The sequence below is a fragment of the Notothenia coriiceps genome, unplaced genomic scaffold (genome assembly GCF_000735185.1).
Source record: "Notothenia coriiceps isolate Sejong01 unplaced genomic scaffold, NC01 NC01_scaffold00023270, whole genome shotgun sequence".
In the NCBI taxonomy this organism is placed as follows: domain Eukaryota; kingdom Metazoa; phylum Chordata; class Actinopteri; order Perciformes; family Nototheniidae; genus Notothenia; species Notothenia coriiceps.
The window spans coordinates 92-23,320 of NW_011355971.1; the positions used below are offsets into that span (position 1 = coordinate 92).

At 40.8% G+C, this 23,229-nt stretch overlaps 1 protein-coding gene across 1 annotated transcript; it reads right to left on the reverse strand.

Moving 5' to 3' along the window:
* Positions 1 to 203: 203 nt before the first annotated feature.
* nrap (nebulin-related anchoring protein) lies at positions 204 to 11,776 on the reverse strand. Its single transcript, XM_010781428.1, has 32 exons — positions 11,633 to 11,776; positions 11,377 to 11,484; positions 11,004 to 11,108; positions 10,798 to 10,896; positions 10,596 to 10,700; positions 10,384 to 10,491; positions 10,154 to 10,261; positions 9,855 to 10,052; positions 9,667 to 9,771; positions 9,475 to 9,573; positions 9,288 to 9,392; positions 8,922 to 9,029; positions 8,615 to 8,772; positions 8,268 to 8,427; positions 8,060 to 8,164; positions 7,033 to 7,131; positions 6,715 to 6,819; positions 6,484 to 6,591; positions 6,124 to 6,237; positions 5,838 to 6,035; positions 5,099 to 5,203; positions 4,832 to 4,930; positions 4,598 to 4,702; positions 4,376 to 4,483; positions 3,428 to 3,736; positions 3,244 to 3,348; positions 2,813 to 2,911; positions 2,615 to 2,719; positions 2,391 to 2,498; positions 1,740 to 2,051; positions 798 to 953; positions 204 to 670 (listed from the first exon to the last, which is right to left on the reverse strand). Exons 1-32 carry the CDS (start codon positions 11,774 to 11,776, stop codon positions 392 to 394), a joined length of 4,329 nt encoding a protein of 1,442 aa, XP_010779730.1. The 3' UTR covers positions 204 to 391.
* Positions 11,777 to 23,229: the final 11,453 nt, after the last annotated feature.

Below are 23,229 nucleotides of genomic sequence, written 5' to 3' on the forward strand. Positions count from 1 at the left end.
ATGCACGTTTCAGAGTGGCCTTTTATTGTGGCCAGCCTAAGGCACACCTGTGCAATAATCATGCTGTCTAATCAGCATCTTGATATGCCACACCTGTGAGGTGGGATGGATTATCTCGGCAAAGGGGAAGTGCTCACTATCACAGATTTTTTCAGATTTGTGAACAATATTTGAGAGAAATGGTTATTTTGTGAATGTAGAAAATGTTTTATATCTTCGAGTTCATCTCATGAAAAATGGGAGCAAAAACAAAAGCGTTGCGTTTCTATTTTTGTTCAGTGGACATCAAATTTCATCAAAGCAGCAAACCACTTTTAGAGTTACCCACACTTTCTGAAAGCGGCCATCTTTAACATTCCTTAACACAATCATTTATAAAAAATCCTCTTATCTACGCGTCTGTTATCGCAGCATCTTTACTAGATATGGATGTCTGGATGGTGTTCTGGAGAGCCGCCGATGAGGAGGAGGACGAGGTGGTGCTGGACTTCTTCTCCATGGATTTGAAAGATGTGGTGGTCTTATTTTGGACGGTCTTGATGGTCTTCATCCTCTTGACGTGGAGCACCTCCATGGCGTCCATGTTGACGCCTTGTTTGATCTCCTCGCTGGTCTCCACCTGCTCCGAGGCCTCCTGCTGCTGCTGCTCCATCTGCTGCTGGCGATGAACCTGAAGAAGGGTGTGGAAAAAGTTAAAAAGGTGGATTTTCGAAGGCCCTCTGTGTTGGATTTAAATTGTTTAACCCATTTAGAAAATACTTATTCATCACAATTTACTAGCGTCATGTTCCCCTCACCATCATCATGTGCTGATAGTTGGCGATAGCCTCGTCAGTGGTGACTCCCTCAGCGAATCCCAGCTCTGCAGCCCGGCGGGCCAGCTCGGCCTTATGGGAGCCGGGAGGGGTCCAGCCCACTCCTCTGGTCCAGTTCAGGTCTGACTTGTAGTTCACCTGCAACAGAGAACAACAACTGATAAATAAATATTGTCGAAATGAGCCCACAAGACAGGGAATACTTAAGTATAGTGGAGTTATCTTCAAACAACCAGTATTTTTAAACTACCTTGCCCCAAGTTTACTGTATGTCAGTTAGTTTGTGTCATACAGCAAATTAAACCCCTAACCCTAACCCTACCTACACATCGAGCAGCTGCTAACCTAAATTAGCTATCGCCATGTAGTCGTGTTTCTAGCCACCTGATAAATGTCCAAAAAAGTGAAGCTCCATTTTTGGTCTCCACCAAATCCCCAAGAGAGGATCTGGTTCTGTAGATGCTAAATGTTTCCCTATTTTGAACTACATTTGTCAGTAAACCATCAGTTTTTTCAATGCTTGCTGTAATCAAAAACTTCACATATGGAATAATATCAACTAAAATATGAAAATATTAAATAATATATTGACATACAGTAGGGTTTTCCAAGAGCATTTGAATTGGATAACAATGCAGAAAAATGTAGATCCATTATCATTTATTTTTTCTTCAGTGGTCCATATTGGCAAACTTTTCTTTTTAACTAATCAACTTACAACAGTATATTGCCACAACCTGGCAACTTCTTCCTAAAAGGGATTTATTTATTTAATTACATACTGTCATATTGAATGATTTAAAGTTTTTATTTTGTTTCACATATAACGTCAAAAAAGGGAAATCAAATAATGGACAATGGATGTAAAAAGAAATCCACTTCAAATCTTGTTCTACAATATACTCCATGTGCATTCTGACTCACGTCGCTCTGCAGCTTGTAGGCCTGCTTGGCGTGCTTGACGTTGAGTTGCTCCGAATCACAGGTGTAGTCGTGGAGCTTGCTGCGGTACTTGAGGTCACTCGCCTGAGCCTGACTCTTTTTGGCATTCAGGAACTCGGGCTGGTCGGCGTGCATTTTGAAGTGTCCGCGGTCCTCCTTGGACTGCCGTTTGTACTCCAGGTTGCTCTGGAGCTTGCTGGCGGCCATATTGTGCACCATCTTAGGGTCGTCCTCCACACAGCGCAGCCCCACCTGCTGCCCCTTCTCCTTCACATGGGACTCCTTGTAGCGGAACTGAGGGAGGAAGAAAAATACAGTTTTCTATTTTTTAGAAAAGTTTAATTAAAGTTACTGGGATTACATTTAGCTTCAGGGATTCTACCTCTAAATGTGCTTCCATAAAATGAATCAAATACTTTGATTGTGCTACATCCAGAATACTGGAAAATAACTTTTCAAATCATTTTGTGCTTTAAATAAAAAATGGCTGTAAATAAATTATGTTTTAGTGCGTGGTATAAACAAATAATTGAATTGTTAAGACGCCTAAGTGTATTTCTCTGCATTATGATACATTAAAAAAGGTAATAAATCCTAATGTGTTCTTCTAAAGGAGCTTATCATTCAACTCACGTCACTGGCCATTTCTCTGGAGGCCTTTGCAGTTTGGAAGGGAATAGCATCCAGCCTGAGGTCATGGCCAGACGTCTTCACCTGCTCCCCAGACGCCTTGTAAACTTTCTGTATCAGAGAATAATTAAAAAGATGATGTTAAACAATCTACAAAAGGGATATTGGCATATGTCAATGTGGATTTGTATGTGCTTGTATTTAGGATTGTGAGAAAGTATCCTTACATCACTCATCTGCTGGGCATTCATCCTTGCTCTGACAAACTCTGGGTCATCAGAATGTAAAGTGTACTTATGCATGTCGTCATTCTTTCCAGATTTATACAGCCTCTGCAGCGGAAATAAATGAGCAGTTCAAACAACAGAAATTTAGATTGGGACTGAATTAATCCATGATAATTCATGTTGATATTTTCAACCAACCTCACTGTTCTGTTGATAGCTGGCCTTAGCGTGGACCATATCAGGAGAGTCGGTCACTGAGGTGAACTTCAGGCTGTCTGGCAGCTGACGATACTTCTTCTGCAGGAATCAAAAGCACACACACTTTAACAGGAGGAAATACAGATGGCTGAGATGTTAACAAATAATAATGCTAAATGTACAATAGATAGATGGATGGATATATACTGTAGATAGATAGATAGATAGATAGACTAACTACTGAATTTGGGGGATTAATAAAGGTCCATCTTATCTTATCTTATTTTAATTTTGCATTTTGTTCCGAATATTATGGGACTAGTGGGGCATGAGTCTTAAGGCCTCATGATTGTACCTTTCAAATCCTTACTACACTTTTTTGGACAAAAGTCATGCTTTTTAATTAATTCCATTTCCCCCCATCTACTCACATCACTTAGGAGCTGTCCAGCCTTCTTAGCAGACTCCAGCTGAGGAGCACCCACTCCGTCCCAGGCCACTCCTTTCATGTAGGTGAGATCTGCCTTGTAGAGTTTCTATACATAAAGTAATATAATGCGTCAGACAAGTTAATTATATTATGCATTTTCAACGTCCTCTTCCCCCCACCCTCACCTCGCTCTGCAGGTCGTGAGCTGCTTTGGCCCACTTGACCGTCATGTCGTCAGAAGGTATGGTGTACTCGTGTAGTCTCTTCCTGTAGTCCTGCTCGCTGGCCAGGGCCTGGGAGTTCTTGGCCGTCACCAGGTGAATCATGTCGGGGGTGAGGTGGAACTGGCCGCTGTTCGTCATGGCGTCCTTGCGGTACTCCTGGTTGCTGGCCAGCCGGCCCGCCTGCAGACAGTGCACGAGATACGGGTCTTCTGAGGCACTGACCCCAATGTGCTTCCCTTTTTCCAGCAGGTGGTCGTGTCTGTACTTGTTCTGCAAAGAAACATGGACAACATATGTGTAGTTCTCTACGTCCAGGACACAACTCACACCAAAACAGTGTATTTTGATACACAGCACTACAGGATAGGTAGAATAACATATTATTATTTTCGGCAGAACTGTGCCTTTAAGGTTTTTTTTTACTTATTCTTTATTAGTTATTTTCTCACATTGCCCTTTACATCTAATTGTATTCCAATTAGAGGAATGGTTTCTTTAACAAGGGTTCACAACATGTATAAGGTCTCAAATACCAACACATACAAAACAATTAAAGATGGGTTATAAGGTCATCCTACATATTTCAATAATACAGTCCAATATACTTAGGACAAATATCCATATACCAGAACATTTCAAAAATAAAAATTCCTCATTTTAAAGAAGCCATATTATATTATTTTGGGGTGTCACACAGTCCAGTTCCTTTTTATGCAGTCTTAATAATACTTCCATCATTAATCCCAGTTTCCTATTACCTCCACCAATGGTGTCCATCTTTCTTTAAAAGTTGCCATCTGTAATCGTAGCATATATGTAATGTTTTCCATTGTATAAATATTTCTTAGAATTGTCAGCCATTCAGGTGGGGGGACCCTTTAAGGTTTTTAAAGTTCAGTCTGATCTTACCTCACTGGCGATGCCGGTGGAGCTCTTGGCAGCCTGGAAGGGGATGTCCTGCATGGAGAGTTTGTAGCCCTGAGCCCTCAGCGTGTGCCAGGACTCTCTGTACTTGGTCTGAAGCAGAGAGGCAAACAACCAATGTAGATTAACCTTAAAATACCACACACTCTGAAAAAAGGCCCTGACACTTTAGTGTACAGTGCACAGTTCACAGGGAACGTGTTATACCTCGCTGAAGTTAGCTGCGTTGATCTTAGCCTGCATGATCTCTGGTCTATCAGATGTTATGGTGTAGTTGTGCTGGTCGTTCACCCCTTTCTTTTTGTACAAACGCTGGGAGGAAAACATAAAACAGCTGTTAAGCATTGAAACAGTAGGATTCTCAACTTCCTTGGCAAATAAAACGAAGGATATACTACTGGTGAAGGTTATTACTACAGAAATATAAGCTCCATGTCTCACTTCATTTGTGATCTGTCCACTGAGTTTGGCATGAAGGATGTCTGGAGAGTCCACGACAGAGGTGTGCTTGAAGTGGTACGGCTGCTTGCGGTACTTTGTCTGTTACAGAAGAAAAAGCAAAGTTAGTCTCTGTTATACTTACGTAGATTTCAAGGTGAAGTCACTTTTTTCATCTTAACAAGGAAATCAACACTTAACTTAATATGATTATATAATGTAGATTGTATGAACACTTAACAAATTAGGAAAAAATTGTAGATTTCCTACATCACTGATGAGCTCCGTGGCCCTCTTGGAACCTTCAATCGACAGAGCTCCAGTGGCGATCCAGGCTGCACCCCTCAAGTAGTTCAAATCAGAGCGATACACTTTCTGCAACAAACACACACACATAAAAAACACAGTTTAGAAAATTAGTAGGAGTAAAATGTTTATTAATAACCTCGCAATAATTTACTAAAGTAAAACACCCAATGTATTGTATTAAAATTCTTCCATAATCAATTACTCCTTGTGTGCTATCTACTACTTGTGTGGTGGCTTTAGATAAGATATTAAGGAGGTACTTTATTGATCCCAAATTGGGAAAGCAGCATAAAAAACAAAACAAAGCATTGCACATAAGTAGAAATCAAAGAGTAGAACAAAACAATCCTAGAATTTAAACATCTCAAAATAGAATTAAAACAGCATTAAAAAGTAGAAAATATACAGTAGACCGTGAAGATAATACATTTATAAAATCTGAAAATAAAACTCTATTGAACGGCTTTAAACACAATATAGAGCAGGATATTATTTAAATTAAGTGTATACAGAATGGAATATTAAATGAAATATAAATGTAAAATGTACAGTGTCATCGTATTATTAACTTACAATAGAAGCACTAATATTTAAACAAACATTACAAAGTCAGTAAAGCACTGTATGTTATATCTAATTGATCAGTCATTGGTTACAAAGGTGTAATTTACAGATTTATTTGACCACTTGAATGTCTCACCTCACTCTGCAGAGCGTATGCTTTCTTGGCCGCCAGCACCTTCATGTCATCGGGCAGCGAGGTGTACTGATGCAAGGTCAGCCTGTAGTCCTGATCGCTGACCAGAGACTGGGCCTTTTTAGCGTGGGACACCTCCAGCATGTCCATGGACAGGTGGAACTTCGACATGTCCTTTGCAGAGTCTTTCTTGTACTTAATCTGGAGAGAGGCAAAGGGACGAGAGAACAATGATATAGTATGCTATTGGATTTGACAGTTTTCTGAGTAACAGTTCAAATGCACTCACGTCACTGTGCAGCTTGCTGGCATTGACAGAGTGAGCGATGTTTATGTCGTCCTGCAGTCCCTTCAGACCGATCATCTTCCCTTTCGTCTTCTCAAATTCTCCCCTGTACTTTTGCTAAAATGAAACATAATTACTTGATGTTAGGTGAAATGTATCAGGTATCATCAGTGAGTGAATCATTAAACAGAAAAAAGTTAAGGAAATATACATACAGTACAAGCGATTTGCTATTATTACCATTTTATAAACAGGATTTTTTTGTATGATACTTGTTGTGTTAAAACATTAAATGCAAATTCTGTAGATAAATATTTGAAAGGCCCACATTGAAAACTATATGACACAAAGTTTTAAACTCACATCACTGAGGATATCTGCGGACGCTTTTGCAGACTGGAAAGGAATGGCATCCAGACTCAGCTTGTAACCGCCATCACGTATCTTAGTCCAAGATTCTTTGTAACAGCTCTGAAAAAGCACAGATGTATAAACTCAGTACCACATGGAGGACCTCACACACAGGCAGCTGAATGGATGGATTGATTCATTGGCTGTTTGATGGATTATTGTGTGTTCCCCGTGTGGTTTTACCTCGCTGATGTTCACAGCATTGAGTCTGGCCTGAACCATCTCCGGCAGCTCTCCACTGAGTGTGTAGTTGTGCTTCATGTTTTCACCCTTCTCCCTGTACAACCTCTGCAAAAATGAAATATATTCCTCATATTTACAGTGTTGATGTGCAGTAGAAAAACATGCTATGGTTGGCAAAGCCCCAAGGTTTAGCAACAAATATCACAAGCAATGTACATTGTGACTAGTCATAATATTTGTAGGTGATAGAATGACATAATTGTACAGCATTTGTGTTGCACACTACCTTGTACATAAACAAATGTTGCCTGTACTTACATCAACAGCCAGTTTGTTGCTGAGTTTGGCTTGGACCATCTCCGGAGTGTTTTCAACACTGGTGTACTTCAGCGCGCTCACATCCTGGCGGTACTTTTTCTAGATTTAAAAATACGAGCGATAAATATCAAAAGAGATTCATAGGGAGGGAAGCCAACATAAGTGGTGCACACGCATCCAATGAACAATAGAGGGCAGAAATTGATCACAAATAATTCGGCTAACAAATACTAACTGGTCAAATTGAGCAAAAGGAAAATTGTCATTTTTTGTTGGATAGGCAAATATACAGTCAGTACAACACATAGACAGATCTGAATGTGCGCAGGAGGAACTCGATGCTCTAGCCCGTCTGTCATCTCATGGTCTAATGTTGGTACAGATCACTGGAATTACCCTAAAAATAAGTAGCTGCTCATTATAAATATAGACTGGACTTCTCCAGTCTGCACTGGATGTGTCATTGAAATATCTTCATGCACCTATAGCATTTACAAGAGATTCTTTGGATAAGAAGGTGGTTGCCACAAAGGGGCTTAGGGTGAAGGGACACAAGTTATTTATGATATTGTAAACAATTCTGACCTTTTGGTTGTTTTTTGCCCTCTATTTAGGAATGTACACATTTATTTTTATTTTTATCCTACTAAGACATATCGTACCATAGTTGTGAGTAAGAGGAAGCCCTAATTTTTTCTGTGTGACAGCTTTACTAACTTGAATCAGCCTGGTCTCGTGTTATAGCCGCCTGTAGTCCACGTACTTAACCCAGTTTCTAGAAAACCAGAATGGTCCGCAGCTCTTTAAATACATCACCCTAAGCCATAAACCAAGATATGTGCCATCCTATCACTTTCTCATGCTCTCAGTGCTAATTTAACTATAAAGTTATGTAGTTATAAATACCTCTTTAAATAACATTTGCCTTTAATGCAATACCAGAACCTTAATTAAGGTTAAGTAACTGTTGCTGCATTAGCATTTAACAATTTCTAATTTTTTACTGGGTCATAGGGTTGGAGGTTACCTCGCTGAGGAGCGCCCCGGCTTTCTTCGCCTGCTGGACATCCAGAGATTTGGCGGCCTCCCAGCCAACACCCTTCATCCAGTTCAGATCTGACCTGTACTGATTCTAAATACAGACACAAACACAGTTTTCACATTTTAAAATCCTGTCGGGAATTGGTCATTATTTGGGCATGATTGAGCGTTATTCCTTTAACTATGATACTTACATCGCTCTGTAGTCCATAGGCCTTCTTAGCCCAGGCTATGTTCATGTCAGTGGGCAGAGTGGTGTACTTGTGGAGGAAAGTTTTGTAGTTGGTGTCAGTTGCGAGGCCTTGAGCCTTCTTAGCATGAATGAGATCTATGTTCATCATATCCAGATGAACACTGAGGAAGAAATACATTTAAATTAAGAGTTTTATTCCTGATTTAAGGCCAGTTCTCGTTGTTTTATGCTGAAGCAGAGCCTCCTTTCTGTTGGGGTAATTCCAACATGAAGAGAAGCATAGAAAAAACATTTAATCTTGCATTAGAGACAAACATTAAAAAGGATCCATTTAGGTCAAAGCCTCACTTGTATTTGGTCTTAGTGTCCTCATAGTCCCTCTTGTAATTGCGGTCACTCTGAAGTTTGGTGGCCATGGCAGAGTGGGCCATCGCTGAGTCATCGCTGACGGACTTAATTCCAATCACCTTGCCTTTGTTTTTCTCATACTTCTCCCTGTATTTGATCTGCAAGCGGAACAACATATTAGTTGTTTTACCAAAAAGCCAGGCAATGAAATAGCTCTTTATTTGTATGTCTTCACAAAAATACAAATATATAAATTAATACCCTCAGGGCATTCGTAAAGATGCAGACTGTTTTTAGAATAACTCACATCGCTGGCCAGTTCTGTTTTGGCTTTAGCTGTGAGAATAGAAAGAGAGTCCAAATGCAGCTCAAAGCCTTTTTCCCTCTGCTTCTCCCAGTTGCTCCTATAAACTTTCTGTAACAAAAAAGCAAAAATAAATCAATATTTCCTTGCCTCATACACAAAGAAAAAATGTGGGGTTTTAGTCAATTAAACATCTAACCAAACATGAATTATAGTATATTATCAGATACATAAATAGGTAACAATCCTGTATTGAAGATTATATACACGTCCAAGTATTAGTTTGAAATATTGCAGATGAAAAAATCTTCAACCAAGGTTTTTTACCATATATTTCATGCTCATTATGATGTCATCCACTCATCTCACCCCACTAAGAAGGTCAGCGTTAGCCTTTGCTTGTTTGAAGAGGGGCTCATCATTTGTCATGGTGTACTGGTGTAACATCTGCTCTGTGTTTGCTTTGTACGTCAGCTGAAAATCAAAATGGATGTATTGAATGAGAGTGCACCATGAATAAATGTGAATGATAAAAGCTTTAAAGAGAAGGCCTTACGTCGCTCCGCAGTTCCTGGCTCTTCTTGGCGTGTGCCATCGAGATGTTGTCCGCCACCTGGGTGAACTTGATGCTGTCTGCCTTCTGGCGGTACTTAGTCTGTGAGAAAAAAGGAGGATTAGGTACAGAAGATACATAATATGGTGTTTTAACGAGTTAAATATGTACACAAAAATGAATAATTGTACTCACATCACTAAGCAACTCTCCAGCTTTCTTGGCCTGGGTGATGTTCATACATCCATCAGCCTCCCAGCCCACTCCTTTCATCCAGTTCAGATCTGAACGATACTGGTTCTGTGGAGCGACGGAAAGTGTCATTAACCATGGGAAATATCTTTGTTAAGCATTCACCTTTTGAATAACCTCCTGTTCCTCACCTCGCTCTGCAGGGAATAAGCCTTCTTGGCCTGCGCGACCTTGATGTCATCGGGCATGACGGTGTAGTCGTGCAGCCTCGTGCGATACTCCAGGTCGCTGGCGAGGGCCTGAGACTTCTTAGCGTGGCTCAGGTTGATCATGTCCAGAGGAAGGCTGTACTGGGCCTGGCCCTCCTTGGAACCCTTCTTGTATGCGACCTGAAGTGTTGATCATAAAAAAAGGTGAATATGGAGCATAATATGCGTGGAAAGTAACGTCTTAATGCTTTTAATTGTTGATCAAAATAACTTCTGCTTACATCACTGTTCATCTTGGACACGTGGAGAGAGTGCATGGTCTGGGAGTCGCTTACGTTGACCCCTATTGCCTTTTCCTTGTTTTTCATGTAGGACTCTTTGTATTTAATCTGAAACACATGCACAATTTCTTATTTCCATTTGCAAGCTATTCATCTGATTTTATAATCCACTCTTTTGCTCAGACGTTATCTCTGTCTCACTAAGTTTGGAGTAGAGGGTGTTTGCTTACATTACTGGCGAGGTCACGGGAAGCTTTAGCTGCTCTGACACTCAGGTCGTCCACACCAATGTCGCAGGCTTTAGACTTGCTCTTCTCCCACTCCTCCTTATACTTAATCTGAAGAGATACATTCAAAAAGTCAAGTTATAACTTAAAGAGTGAGACGTGCATTTTTAAACTGCAAAATCAGCATGTGTATGTGAGAAAGTGTGTTTACTTACATCACTGCACAAGGCAGCGTTAGCTTTGGCCGTTTTGATTTGGGGCAGATCCTGGGACAGCGTGTACTGATGTTTGGTGTTCTCATAGCCTTTTTTGTAGTTAAGCTAAAAGATACATAGAGTCAAACTCTTCAGTCAGCTCAGCATAACGTTGCTTTGATAATCAATAATCCTGTGTAATGCATGATTTTATTATACTTACATTGCTGACCAGCTGAGAGTTCTTCCTTGCCAACACTATCTCAGGTGTGTCTGTAGTTTGACGGTACTTGACCTGGTCGATGTGTTGCCTGTAGTTCTTCTACAGTCATAAAGGAAAACAATTTAAAATTATAAAAGTGTCACATAGGACAAATATTTGTACAATTGTAATGTCTTTCATATAAGGTAGTACATAAGGTAACGTACGTCTTTCAGTGGGTCGAGTTTCCTTTGACTTTTGTAGCCTGGTGTGAGGGTTGCTGGGTAGTTGTATTCACCCTGCTCCTGGTCACAGCCTTGTTTATAGGAAATCTAGGATTTACAAGAAAATGTGAGTTATATTACTGGCATATTACTTTTCATCGTTTAATTCTTGAAAATTCAAAATAAAAATGTATACAGATCATGTAGTATGTGCTTTTTGTTAGCTATAGTGAATAATATGTAAAGAAAAACCAAAATGTAAATGTCATGATAGCATTTGAATATCAAAATTGGATCCAATTCGAAGAAATTTAGCCCATTGATAATGTGTATAAATCTATACATTCTATATAACTGCAAGATAAACAATACTTACATCACTAGCCAATGTCCTGGCTTTCATGGCATGCATGGTTCTCTTATCGATTCCTGAGTCTTCATAATGGCCCTTCATGCCGCTGGCGTACTTCTCTCTATATTTGTTCTTTTAAAAATAAAGAAAAACGAAGAAAAAATAAGTATCCCAGATTCTGGACCACCCATTATTTCAACATAATTGCCCTTATGACATTTAAAGTTCATAAGTTTTAAAACTAAAAAGCGAGATCAAATATTTAAATTGTCATACTTACATCACTTGTAAACTTGGCGACTTTAGCAGCATTTTGAAACTGTGGAGTCTCACAAAAATTGATGCTGTGACCTTTGGTTTTCTCCAAGTCCTTCTTATATTCAACCTGAAAAATGACAGCAGCTGCTTGGTAACATTTTCTCATTTCATCATTGTCCTTGTCGTTGAATAGCCGGAGCTCTGCCTTCGTTATGTGCTCAATTTAAAGTGCCTGCCGTTAATCATTCACCATCACTGACATTACATCATTACTCAAGAGACAAACCTTTAATCCTAAATATGCTTTGCAGAGCTTAAAATGGCACCATTTAACATGTCAGCTTCACCACTAAAATACACACGGGAAGGATTTTGTCACCTATAAGCATTCCAGCTCTAATACAAACATTGTTCACAGACAAGTAAAAACGATTGTGATATTTCTGTGATTATCATATTCCCAAGGCTTTGCATAGTTGCTCAGGAGTGAAGCACTGTGTTCCTGTGTGAGACAACATTAGTATATGACGGGATGTCCCGTGGCCTTGGAAGTAAGCTGTAACCACACTGCAATGGCATGTTAGAGATGCCGAAAATGCAAGTAGCGGGACATCATATCTGCTCGGAAACTGACACAGTATATCCCATATTACGAGCTCTTAAACGCACACACACACACACACACACACACATTAATATCCTGCAGCCTCAGCTACTACTTTGCTCCTCCCATTCGCTGTAAAGTATGTCTTACATTTCTATCTCCCCAAACATAAATGGTTTAGTACTTTTTATGTATTTCCTTGCTATCATTTTCCACACCAGCTGTGTGAAACAGGCTTCCAGGCCGCTCCTTTGACTACACAAATAACATGCCACAGTATGTAGTCAAGAGCAAGCACAGTACAGAGAAACAGATTCTGAGAATTCACCCTGTTAAACAAAATAAAAATAATTTTCCAATCCATTTCCAGGCAGAGATTGTTATTAATCTACGAGCCTGATACTTGATCGCATGTATTCCTCCTTGCACATTTCTTCATCTATGTTTGCTTGAGCCAGGGCAACTTGAGTGTGCACACAGTTGAAAGAACACATGAGACCACTGAGCAAACACGTGGCACACCTGAGCCACACAGGCGTGACCTTTACAAAAGCTGTCATCATGACAAATCAGACACAAGAATAACTTTGTATGATCCCAGCCTGCCTGTTAAGGGCTGCTCTGTACAAACACACACTTTAGTCAGAGTCAATCGAGGGAACAATAGGGGACCACTGGAACGTGCTACCCCAACAGAAGCCTTTGAAAAGGAGAAGAATCACTGTGCCGTTTGCCCTCCTTTGTCATGTTACAAGCTTGTCTTTGGCCTGTGCATGCTCTGCAGCCTGTTCTATTCAGGGAGGGCTTAGTATGTAACAGGTTACTCTGATAGGTGTGTGAAATCTGAAACCAACAGGCTTTAGAAGTAAACTGTACAAATGGAGATTCCTGAAAAACGGCTTGTCACACCTTGAGAATCTTGAATATAAGTGAATTTTATTTCAAGGATCTTGGACAAAAAATTAGTTTTCTTGCAAATTAGTTATTGCATGATGTCAGGTGTAGGATATGATATGCATGGCTAAGGCAATCTGTCACCAGACTAGATACATAGAGGGTTATGGCAAGCACTTGGTTTGAAAAGAAATGTGTGTAAATAAAAGAGAATACCTCTTGTTCTGATGAGTCTACTTAAATCCCCTTTTTTATAAAAAAAAAAAAGATTGAAGGAGTGTCATGCTTAATCTTTGGAATACTCTTTTGCCATTAGTCAGTTGACAGTAGGTACATTGAAACAGTGAATACTGGTCATTAAAAGATGCATGTGCAATGTAAGGATTCTGACCTTATTACTGTGCCTACAACTGTGTTCGCATGGGTTGCCTATGTGCGTTTATTTGCTGTGTGTTACAAATGACCTCATAAAACCCTAAAATATACAGCAAGGGGGTCTGGGAAACATCAGCTTCGAGCTATGCTAGAGTGCTCTGGCGGTGTCTCCCCGCTTCATTTACATACAACAATATACAGGTCCACAGCCCACTCCCAAACACACATACACAAACCATTCACAGCATGCTAAACTCAATCTCTCCCAGAGAATGTCTGTGTAGATGTGTGTGTGTCTATAAATGGGCTGTAGAAAAGGTAATGTTCTCGAGAAACATCCATTCAGTATGAAAAGGGTTTGAAAGGGGTGTAGTGAGATGATACAATCAATATGTTTTTCAAAATCAGTTCAATATTAAATAATTATTTAATGTTTTGTTTAACGTTAAACCACAGCACAAGGGAAGAGCAGTGCAAACGTATTCCTTCTTCTCCGCTGTTTGAGGCACAATATGTGATTGCTGTGAGAAATATGCAGAGCTGTCTCCAGTTAGAGAACTTGGGGAAAGATGCCTCAGGATGTGTGTGTGTGTGTGTGTGTGTATGTGTATGTGTATGTGTATGTGTGTGTGTGTGTGTGCGCGCGCGTGCGTGTGGGGGGGCATCAGGCATGATCAAACAAAGCACATTCAGGTAGAGTTTGCCATCTGTACTTACCCCCAGCCCCGCAAAAATGTATTCGCCCCCGCCCTCTCCATCTCCATACAAAGTCTTCGAGGTATATGGAGTGTCAGAATGAAAGAGGCCTTGTCTAAGAGGCTAATCCTTGGGCGATTAGTCAACGCGTCTCGATTAAAAGCTGGCAATGCTGACACGCCCCGAGCCCTCAAACACCCACCAGTGGAAATGGCAGCCCACAGGTGTCCATACAATGTGTCTCATTACAAAAAAATGGGTGCTTGGAGTTGGGTTAGAGACGACTTTCTCATGAGACAGAGGAGAAGAACGAGGCAGGAGTCTGAGCAACCCTTTACAAAAGGCATGACAACGGCTGCAGAAATGCAAAAAACACAGCAACATTTATTTTTCTTTTTTATTTTTCCAATACTATAATGCCTATATGCTCTTTCCCTTGTTGGGGTTGAATTAACTATTTTCATGAAAATGTAGGAACCAAGGGGAGTCAGTAAGTGAGAGAAAGAAAGAAGTGGCACTTTTGTTTGACAGATTATCCCCTCATCAGTGGATGTTTTCTGTAAACAGTTGTTTTGAAGTGGAAGGATTGAAAGCAAAGACAGGTATTTCATCTAAACAGCCTGAGCCTTGCTTTCCATCAACATTAATACCTCATCTTAGGGGTATTATCATGCCAGAACATGCCAGCAATGACTAGAATATCCTGACTTTTACAACACTGTGCACAATCAGGTATACAGATATTTTAAATCAAAATGCACTAAGGTAGCTTGAATGCATACATAGTCAAAAACGATCTAATACAGTGAACATGTTTATTCTGAAATAGATGACTGATGCTCCCTTTGTGACATTTTTTTTACACTGCCAACATGAAAGAGAAATATAGATGCATACGAAAAAATAAAAAAATCATAAATAAACGAAATATTTGTAATGATTACATTATGTTTTCCATCGGCTTCAAACTACAAACAAAGTCTGACCAGTTCTTGTAACTACTGTGTAACTACATCACTATCGGTGGCTAATTCATCCATTGTCATTGTGAGTTTAAGCCATTTTTCTTAATCTGCTCCTAGTTAACCCGTGGCAGCTTGAGTATCAGGAAATGACCTTTGGCCCTGGGGACAGACTACTGTACTTCCTCAATCACATTCATCGTGCGCCTAACCTTGAATGAAAGCTCCAAGCGGGAGGGAGGGGGTGTCTTTGGAGACCGGACACAGAGAGGAATCGCTTACCACTTTCCCCGAGAGACCCCAATGGCGTTACACAGACGGGGGATTCATATAACAATGGCAAGAGGGAGGGCCTGAATGTTTCCTGAGATCACATGTTGTTAAGAAGATCGCGGCACTTGCCAACTAGCCAGGCAGTCCGGCTTTATGCGGAGGTCCATGGGGTGAGAACACACATGGTTTGAGTTTGCCTCTGTGTAGGACCGGGAGGAAAGAAGAGGCCTGGTAAGAGGAACCCTCCAATTCTCACTTCCTGCTTCTGCTGGAAATGTGATCTTGGTGCCCGTCGTCCCCATCAACACAGAGCACAGTGTTCACCCGGCAGCCAAGGAGATGGCATGTTCATCCGAAGGGACACCCCATCACACCAAATCAGCTTGTCATCACCCTGAAACCCAGGCTGATGTTTCCCTAATGAGCTGGGAGGGGGGCAAAGACAATCCCATTCAATCATGCCTTTAATTCTCCTGTGCCACACAGAAAGTTAGGTGATATTTCTTTCTATTGCAATAATTTTTCTAACACTGGGGTTAATAAATCTGTCCAAGTTGAATGGAAAGTTTAAGAAGTATGTCTTTGTCTGCAGCAACACAAGAAACAAACGCAATAGGTAGAGCACTAAACAGGTGTTCAACAACATACAGTAGATAGATATTTGCAGCTGATAATCAGATTAGAAAGAGACATGGGTGACGCATGGGGAGAGGCCATAATTATAGGCTAGTTCAATAGTCTTAATTACCTTTACTACCTGAAAGCCAAATCAGTGTCACTTAAAGTGCTCCTGCAGGAAAGAACTCCAGCTGACCTTGCCGTCCCTCCTTCACAGCGGAAGATGACTCACTCCAGCATACCACAGCTTATATTTGGTCAGGTAAACACATTGCACCAATAAAAACTCTCATCAGGGCTCACATGTACCCATGTTTCCACTAATAACAGAGATGTCAAATACGGTAAGACAATACCGAAGCTACTCTGGACAACTTTGCAGGAAAGTGAAGCAGCTTTTGGGCAGCAAGAACTGGTTTGTGAGGCAAGTGTGTGCTGTTGTGTGTCCATGTGTGCTTTGTGTGTTGCCAGAGCCCTAGTTTCATTGTGTATGCTCTGCTGTGTCTGGGTCAGCAGGGCTCTTGACTGAATTCTTGCCCCAGCATGAAGGAAGTTTTAACAGTGTTGATGCAGGAGGAGGAATGATTACATTATAAAAATACACCGCACCATATGTCCTAGTGAGAGATCAAACCATGAGGTGACATACAGTAGAATCTAGCAGGCCTTTAACCCCGCTTCTGCAGCTCGCAAGGTGACACAGCCTCAACGCAACTTTTGGCTTACTCATCTTCGGACAGAGAACACGATGGAGTGACTTCTTAAACAGCTAATGCTTATTCAGAAAGTCCCTATAGTTGATGGTCAAATTGGACAGAAAGACATCACAAGGGAGAATGTGTGCTTTGAAAGCCTTCAGCTACCTTAATGTCTGGTTTTCAATCCTGCTGTTGTGACCCCAGAGTTTGTTTTAAGTCCAACCAAACACATAAACAGCTGATTTTAATGATGTTCACACTCCCTTCACTTCTCCATATTTTTCTTGAAAATGTGCCAGTCAGTGCAATTAGCTAGTGTGTTTGGTTAGGCTGAAAACACGCTCCTTGGTCTTGATGCACCATTCAGCTACTGAGTGGGGCACTGTGGGAAAGGTGCCGGCAAAGAACAGTAAATGCAAATGCGGCTTTGGCAGCAAAGGTCATCAGAGCTACTTCACCCAAATACAAACACGTCAAAACCAACTTAGAGATGGCTAAAAAGCTTTTCCATACAAAGTTGCTCATTCTGGGTGAACATTTCCCACACAAGTTCCTCCTGGTAAGGAGCCAGTTGGTTACCTCGATCAGCACCTCGCCCTCTTTCTTCCCATCTCCATTTCACTCTCTCTGTACTCTCCTTGTGTCTCACAACAAGACGGAGCATGCTCACTGTAAACCTCTTGGGGGGTGAAAGGGATTTGGAGATTACTTTTATTTTGAATTCCTTCCCCTTAATGTGGCAATTACCCCCCTCCCCTTCCCTCTCCCTTACCTCTTCTCTCCTCTCCAGCAGCACAGCACAGAGTTTGTTCTAAAGCACATCTCGTTTATGTTTTGTACACAGAAAGCATTTCTTTCAGCCCCATTTGAATCTAACATTTGACGGCATAAATAGCCTGCTACTCATCAATTTAAGGTGGATTAGATGTGACGGATGAAAAAGTGTGTGCTGAATAGGAATTCCTTAGTTTGAGAAGGATAAGAAAAGATCCAACCTCCAAGTAATTACTAATAAATGTTACCTACAATTTACAGATCTACAGAATTTGGATTAAAAATGGCTTTGGAGTCACATAAATGCATTTGAAGTGTACTTCTGTTAATCACATGTAATTAAAGTTTTATTAAAAAAAATTACAAGTACATTTATTTATAAAACTTTATTTAAATCAAAGTTTACAGAAGATTGGAAAAGGAAACTGTAGGGCTGAACTTGTGAAATGTATTTTCCTTAATGAAAAAAAGTAGATGGCTAAAAGCTTTAAAACCATAACTCTATGAATCCCAATCAGACGTTTTCTGCTGCGTCATAAGCCTAGTCATTTGTGTGTAATCTTATTAAGCTGATCAGAAACTGTGTGTGTGGTGTGGTGTGGTGTGTGTACTGTGAAATCTTTTCAACATCTAAGACAAAGGTCAGCAATGCTACACTTACAAAAGTGTCTGTGATGTCCTAAATACCTGATTTAAACCATTTGTGTAACAAAACCAGCCGGGGTTGGAAGATATCTCTACTTCATTTGTGGTCCACTTTTCAACGGTCTGTCTAACCCCTCAAAAGTGACACAAACTCTCCTTGGTAAAAGAATCCCATCAAAAAGGCTCCATTTCCCTCTTTTCTTTGGTTGGAAGGCCAGTCACAACCCTCTTCTTGTCACTGAATTGTCAGAGAATCAACGCCTCCAAAATGGTCTCAACTAAACTACTTAATTGACCGTTCTTTACAGGGAGGGATTACCTGCTAAGAGGGGGCAAAGAAAGGGAGGGAAACCAAAACAAAAGAGGAAGTGAACGGTCAGTTGGAAGGAGGGTGGCAAGACACCAAAGGATTATCCCTGTCATCTGTTCTGTGATAAAAATACATCTTCAGATGTGTGGGGAGACTTTGTGAGGCATCCAAGAAAAACGTGTGCTATCAGGCACTTCGGAGGCACCCTCTCTCTAGGACAGAACAGAGGAAGGCCCCTGCAGTGAGCATTCAATATGTCCTTCAGTAGCTACAGTTAAGATACTCTGAGGACGTACAACTCTTTCCATAGGCATGCCAGGATATTCTCTCACAATGTTTGGCACAAATCTGTCCTGCTCTGTATCTTTATGTTACTTACTTTACACAGCTGCCCAGGGCTCAATCGGGCACTAAATATGTAGTTGTAATGTCATGCTGTAATGTTATAATCTGTTCTTTCCATTGTTTGCCGGGTTGCCAGCATGTTCTATGATTTTCAGTACCAACAGGGAAAGTCTGGCAGTAAAAGGAGGTTATGTGCCGCTGCGAAGTCTCAAAACCCTTTAGAGCAAAACTGTAGAACGACTAAGTACAACAGGGACTGATATAGTCTATAACCTGTACACACACACACACACACACACACACACACACACACACACACACACACACACACACACACACACACACACACACACACACACACACACACACACACACACACACACACACACCCAGCTGTGCCACTGACGTAGGTGGAGTCCAAGTATCAAGCCAACACAGGCCTTTATAATGGAGCTAGATTTATAGGTGTGGTGCCCTGTGTTCTATATCCAATTACAGATTTTTACAATGATAGCATGTTAAGTAAAATGTAGTACAAGAGTGTTAGTGCCATTGCTTTGACCTAGACATAGCAGCCTTACGAAGCCCTACTGTTTAATTTCACCATATAAGGTTTCAGCAAAATGGGCTGATAGGCTTTCTCCTCAAGGGTGCAGAGGTAATGTCAGAAATGCAGACAGGAAAGGTTTTTTTTTTTATCTTCCAGTCTGTCTTTCCCTCAATCTGCCTCTCATGTTCAGGCTTATCGCTCCATTCTGTCTTAGCTCACTCGCTCCTCCCCCATTCTCCTTTTTTTTCTTCCCCTTTCTCTCGAAGGTGCACTTTTATCTTGTATTTGACAAACAAAGGTGCGATTAAGTGGCCAGCCTTCTAACAATATTTCATTAAACTAGTAGAAATGGCTAACTCTGACTCCAGGGAAATTCCAGCTGGGGTTTTATAGGGGCCGCGGGGCAGTGGGAGGGGTTTGGTGGGAGTGAAGCATCGCCGGAGGATGAAAGTTGAGCTACATCTTCTTTTTGACGGATTGGTACAGACAGGGAAACTTTACACATTGTTTATTTGACCATGCTTTCCGTATGCACATATCATATTAAAAACCACAAGTGTTCGGGAGAGGATTCAAAAGAAAGGGGCTCTTTCCTTCCCTCAACAATACCCGAGCTGTTCGGGCTGATTTATGCAGCACAAAAGGTCTCGGCAGGGGAAGAGAAATACACACTTTCATGTGTCACTCACTAATACTCTCTAATGCCACCGATGATCTGCAGTGACACTTCGAAGCTGCCATGTACACAGAAATATATATGGACATACTGTTTGCACACACACACAGTTGCGGCTATTATCTTCCTCTGACACCTGGCGATCAGCAAACAATTATTAAGCCATCAAGCTATTCAATCCTGTTGCTGTTGAAACATAATAAAAAGGCGATGGGATGAGACTGGTGACATCATTTACATTGAAACTGTAGGAACGGCATATTTTCAAAAATCCTAACATAACATAATCTAAGCTTAATAAGAAGCATGGTTAGAAACAAGAGGCATGCATTTTACTCTTGTGAATTTAGCACACTTAGATTTAATTTGTTTCCACCTACAATTAAAAGTAAAAAAGCATGTCCTTATTGTCAGCATTATTGATATCACAATACATAAAACTGTGTGTCAGCTGAGGAGTCTTACAGCAGTCTCCATGTGACTTCACATTTGCAAAGCAGATGTCTTGATTTGAGCATACCAAGAAAATGTGTCATTCCCCCTCGACAAGACGAGGGACATGAAAATACACAAAGAAATGTAAGTTTGCAAAGTCTGCAATGTGTTCAACAATAAAACCACTCAACATAGCATCCTGAAGATTTGACATGTAGGACATCAGATTGCACAGTAAATAAAATACTATAGTTTCAGTCCAAGATGATTAGCAAAAAAACGAAGACCACCCGTGTTCTTTCTTATAAAAACTGTGACTCTCAGGTCCAATCACGAATCATAGATCAGACTGTTTATGAGACAACCTGTAAAGACCAGAGGCAAAGACTCAGCCACATGTTTTACTGCTCTGTTTGAATAATCAGGTACAAGTAAAACAAACAGCTACACAAGAGATGTTTAGCAAGGAGCTCAGGATCCAACTTGAGGTAATAAGTGTTCATTAGTTTTAATAGCATGGCTCCTGGAGCAAATGAAATGAAGACCACATCCAGGTAATGTAAATACACCTAAATCTCCTCCACTGTCCGTCATGACTAATTGTCTCACTTTCTTTACAGATTGCGTAAAAGTAAAGCAGGAACTGAAAGATTATGCCATCCTGACCCAACAGTTTGAGTTTTAGCCTAATTACAAATAGAAAACTGAACATTTACAAAAATAATTAATGCTCATGGGGGTACAGAATAAATAACTACAGTATAAAACAAGAGTGACTCTTTGATAATTCGTTTTATTTCCCTGTTTTGAAGTGCTACGCTAAGACTGCAAAGTGTTAAAACTAAAATGTGTGGAACACGAGTCAAGGATTGTTTAATCTTCAATGAAAGTTTAAAAATATTTATCTCCAATGACCCGATGGTTATGTTTTAAGCCTCTGTTAGTCCATTAGGCAGATGCTGGTGTTTGGTGTCACATCTTGATTCCACCTGAGCCCAGAGAGAGGCGGTGAGGCATGGCCCAGTGGTCCAGATGGCCCCCCCATCACAGGCCTGAACATAAACATGGCTTGGGTCTGGTTGAGGAGAGGGAGACCCCGTTTATTTATGGACATGTCTGGGTCTGGGACACAATTATAGGAAGATAGATAGAAGAGGCGAAGGACAAAGGAAACGGGGAGGGTTAGTGAGTCAGCATGGTCAGACAGTTGTGTGATCTGGCCCACCTACACAGTAGTAGCTAAATATTAGTGTATTGGCCAGGTTAAATATCCCTTTGCACCTAATGCTCTCTTATCACATTCAGTCCAATGTACGAGCTATAAAGTGAAAGATATTTTTTAAGCAGGAGGGAGGAACCTCGTTTATTTGAGGAACTGACGTCAAACGTGCCACAAACAAGTGCATGTAGCCAGAGGTATTGGCTGCAAGGCGGCAAAAGTAGAGTGAGGGTGTGAGGCCGGGGAATTCAAAGAATTTTCCTGTGTGCTTCCCGGTAAGAACCAAGCCCACTGTAGGTTTATGAAAGTATGGCCCTTTTCATCTTTGCTGCACTCTCCTCTAATATATCGCTTCAATCTAGATTTTTACAATAGGGCTTTACAGCTTAATAGCCTGGTTACAGAAACCCAGACATCGTAAGGTGTTTTTATGGTTCTTGTAGTTTCTTTATGACTGGGATAAATGTCATAGCTTCACTGTACAGTACAGGGGCAGGTAGTTTTACGGAACTAGACACTTATTTCATTTTCATAATCACTCTAGGATCAGTGATATAAACCTGAGAAGTGGTGGTCAGGATGAGAAAGCCTTGATAAGTACACCATTGGCTCTGGAATACACATACGCACACAGTTTGCACTCAAAGACCGCAACTACACTACATTGCCTCATAAACTCTGCCAGCTCATGTGTTTTCTGTTGCCTTCCACAAAACAACCAATTTGAAAAGCAAGTCACACACTGAGCCAAGCCTTATGGGAGCCTCTGTAAATCTGCAAGATATTTGTTAGTTAAGAAAGACAAATCAGTGTCATGCTGTCTTGTTACTTCTAAAATGTTTAGTCATGTAAAGGTAGGCATAATCTTGCAAAAAGTAAGATAAGGTATGCATTTGTGCTTTTGTGCTACAAAAGCAACTTTTACTCTTTTCTTGCTGATATTAAAAGTTATCAGTCATCAATGTCACTATGACAGGCGTCTTTCTCACTACAGCATCGTTACAACATCGCATAGGGCAATAAAACGCAGGCAGGGGTGATTAGCAAGGTGGCCTGACACAGCCTGCGCACGCACACACACACACTGAAGTATAAACATTACACAATCACACCAAACATACCAGCAGCTACAGCTAATTAAGACCACGCTGCCTTTTAATGCCTGTTTATATCCGACTCTTAAATGAATACTGCCCCTGGAGCTCCTTCCAAAACAGCTCAGTAGAAGAGTGCAGGAGAAGAGAAGGGAACAAGGTGATAGGGAAGGTAGGATGAAAATTACAGTAAGAAGGGAACTAACAAATCATTTTGCCCTGCAGTGCCCTAAAGGAAAGGTTTAAAAAAGCAAGGAAAAACTGTTGTTTTAAAAAGTTGTTAATTGGGAAAGCAGTTCAGCCCTAGGTTGATGGTTATATTATTGAAGCAAACCTGTTCATTAGATTATTAAAGAAGTCTACACTGAGAAAATTTGAGAAAGCAAGACCTTTGAGGCGCAAAGATTATCAAACGTGCCGGGCTGTTCCAATTTCTTTGATCTCAATGATT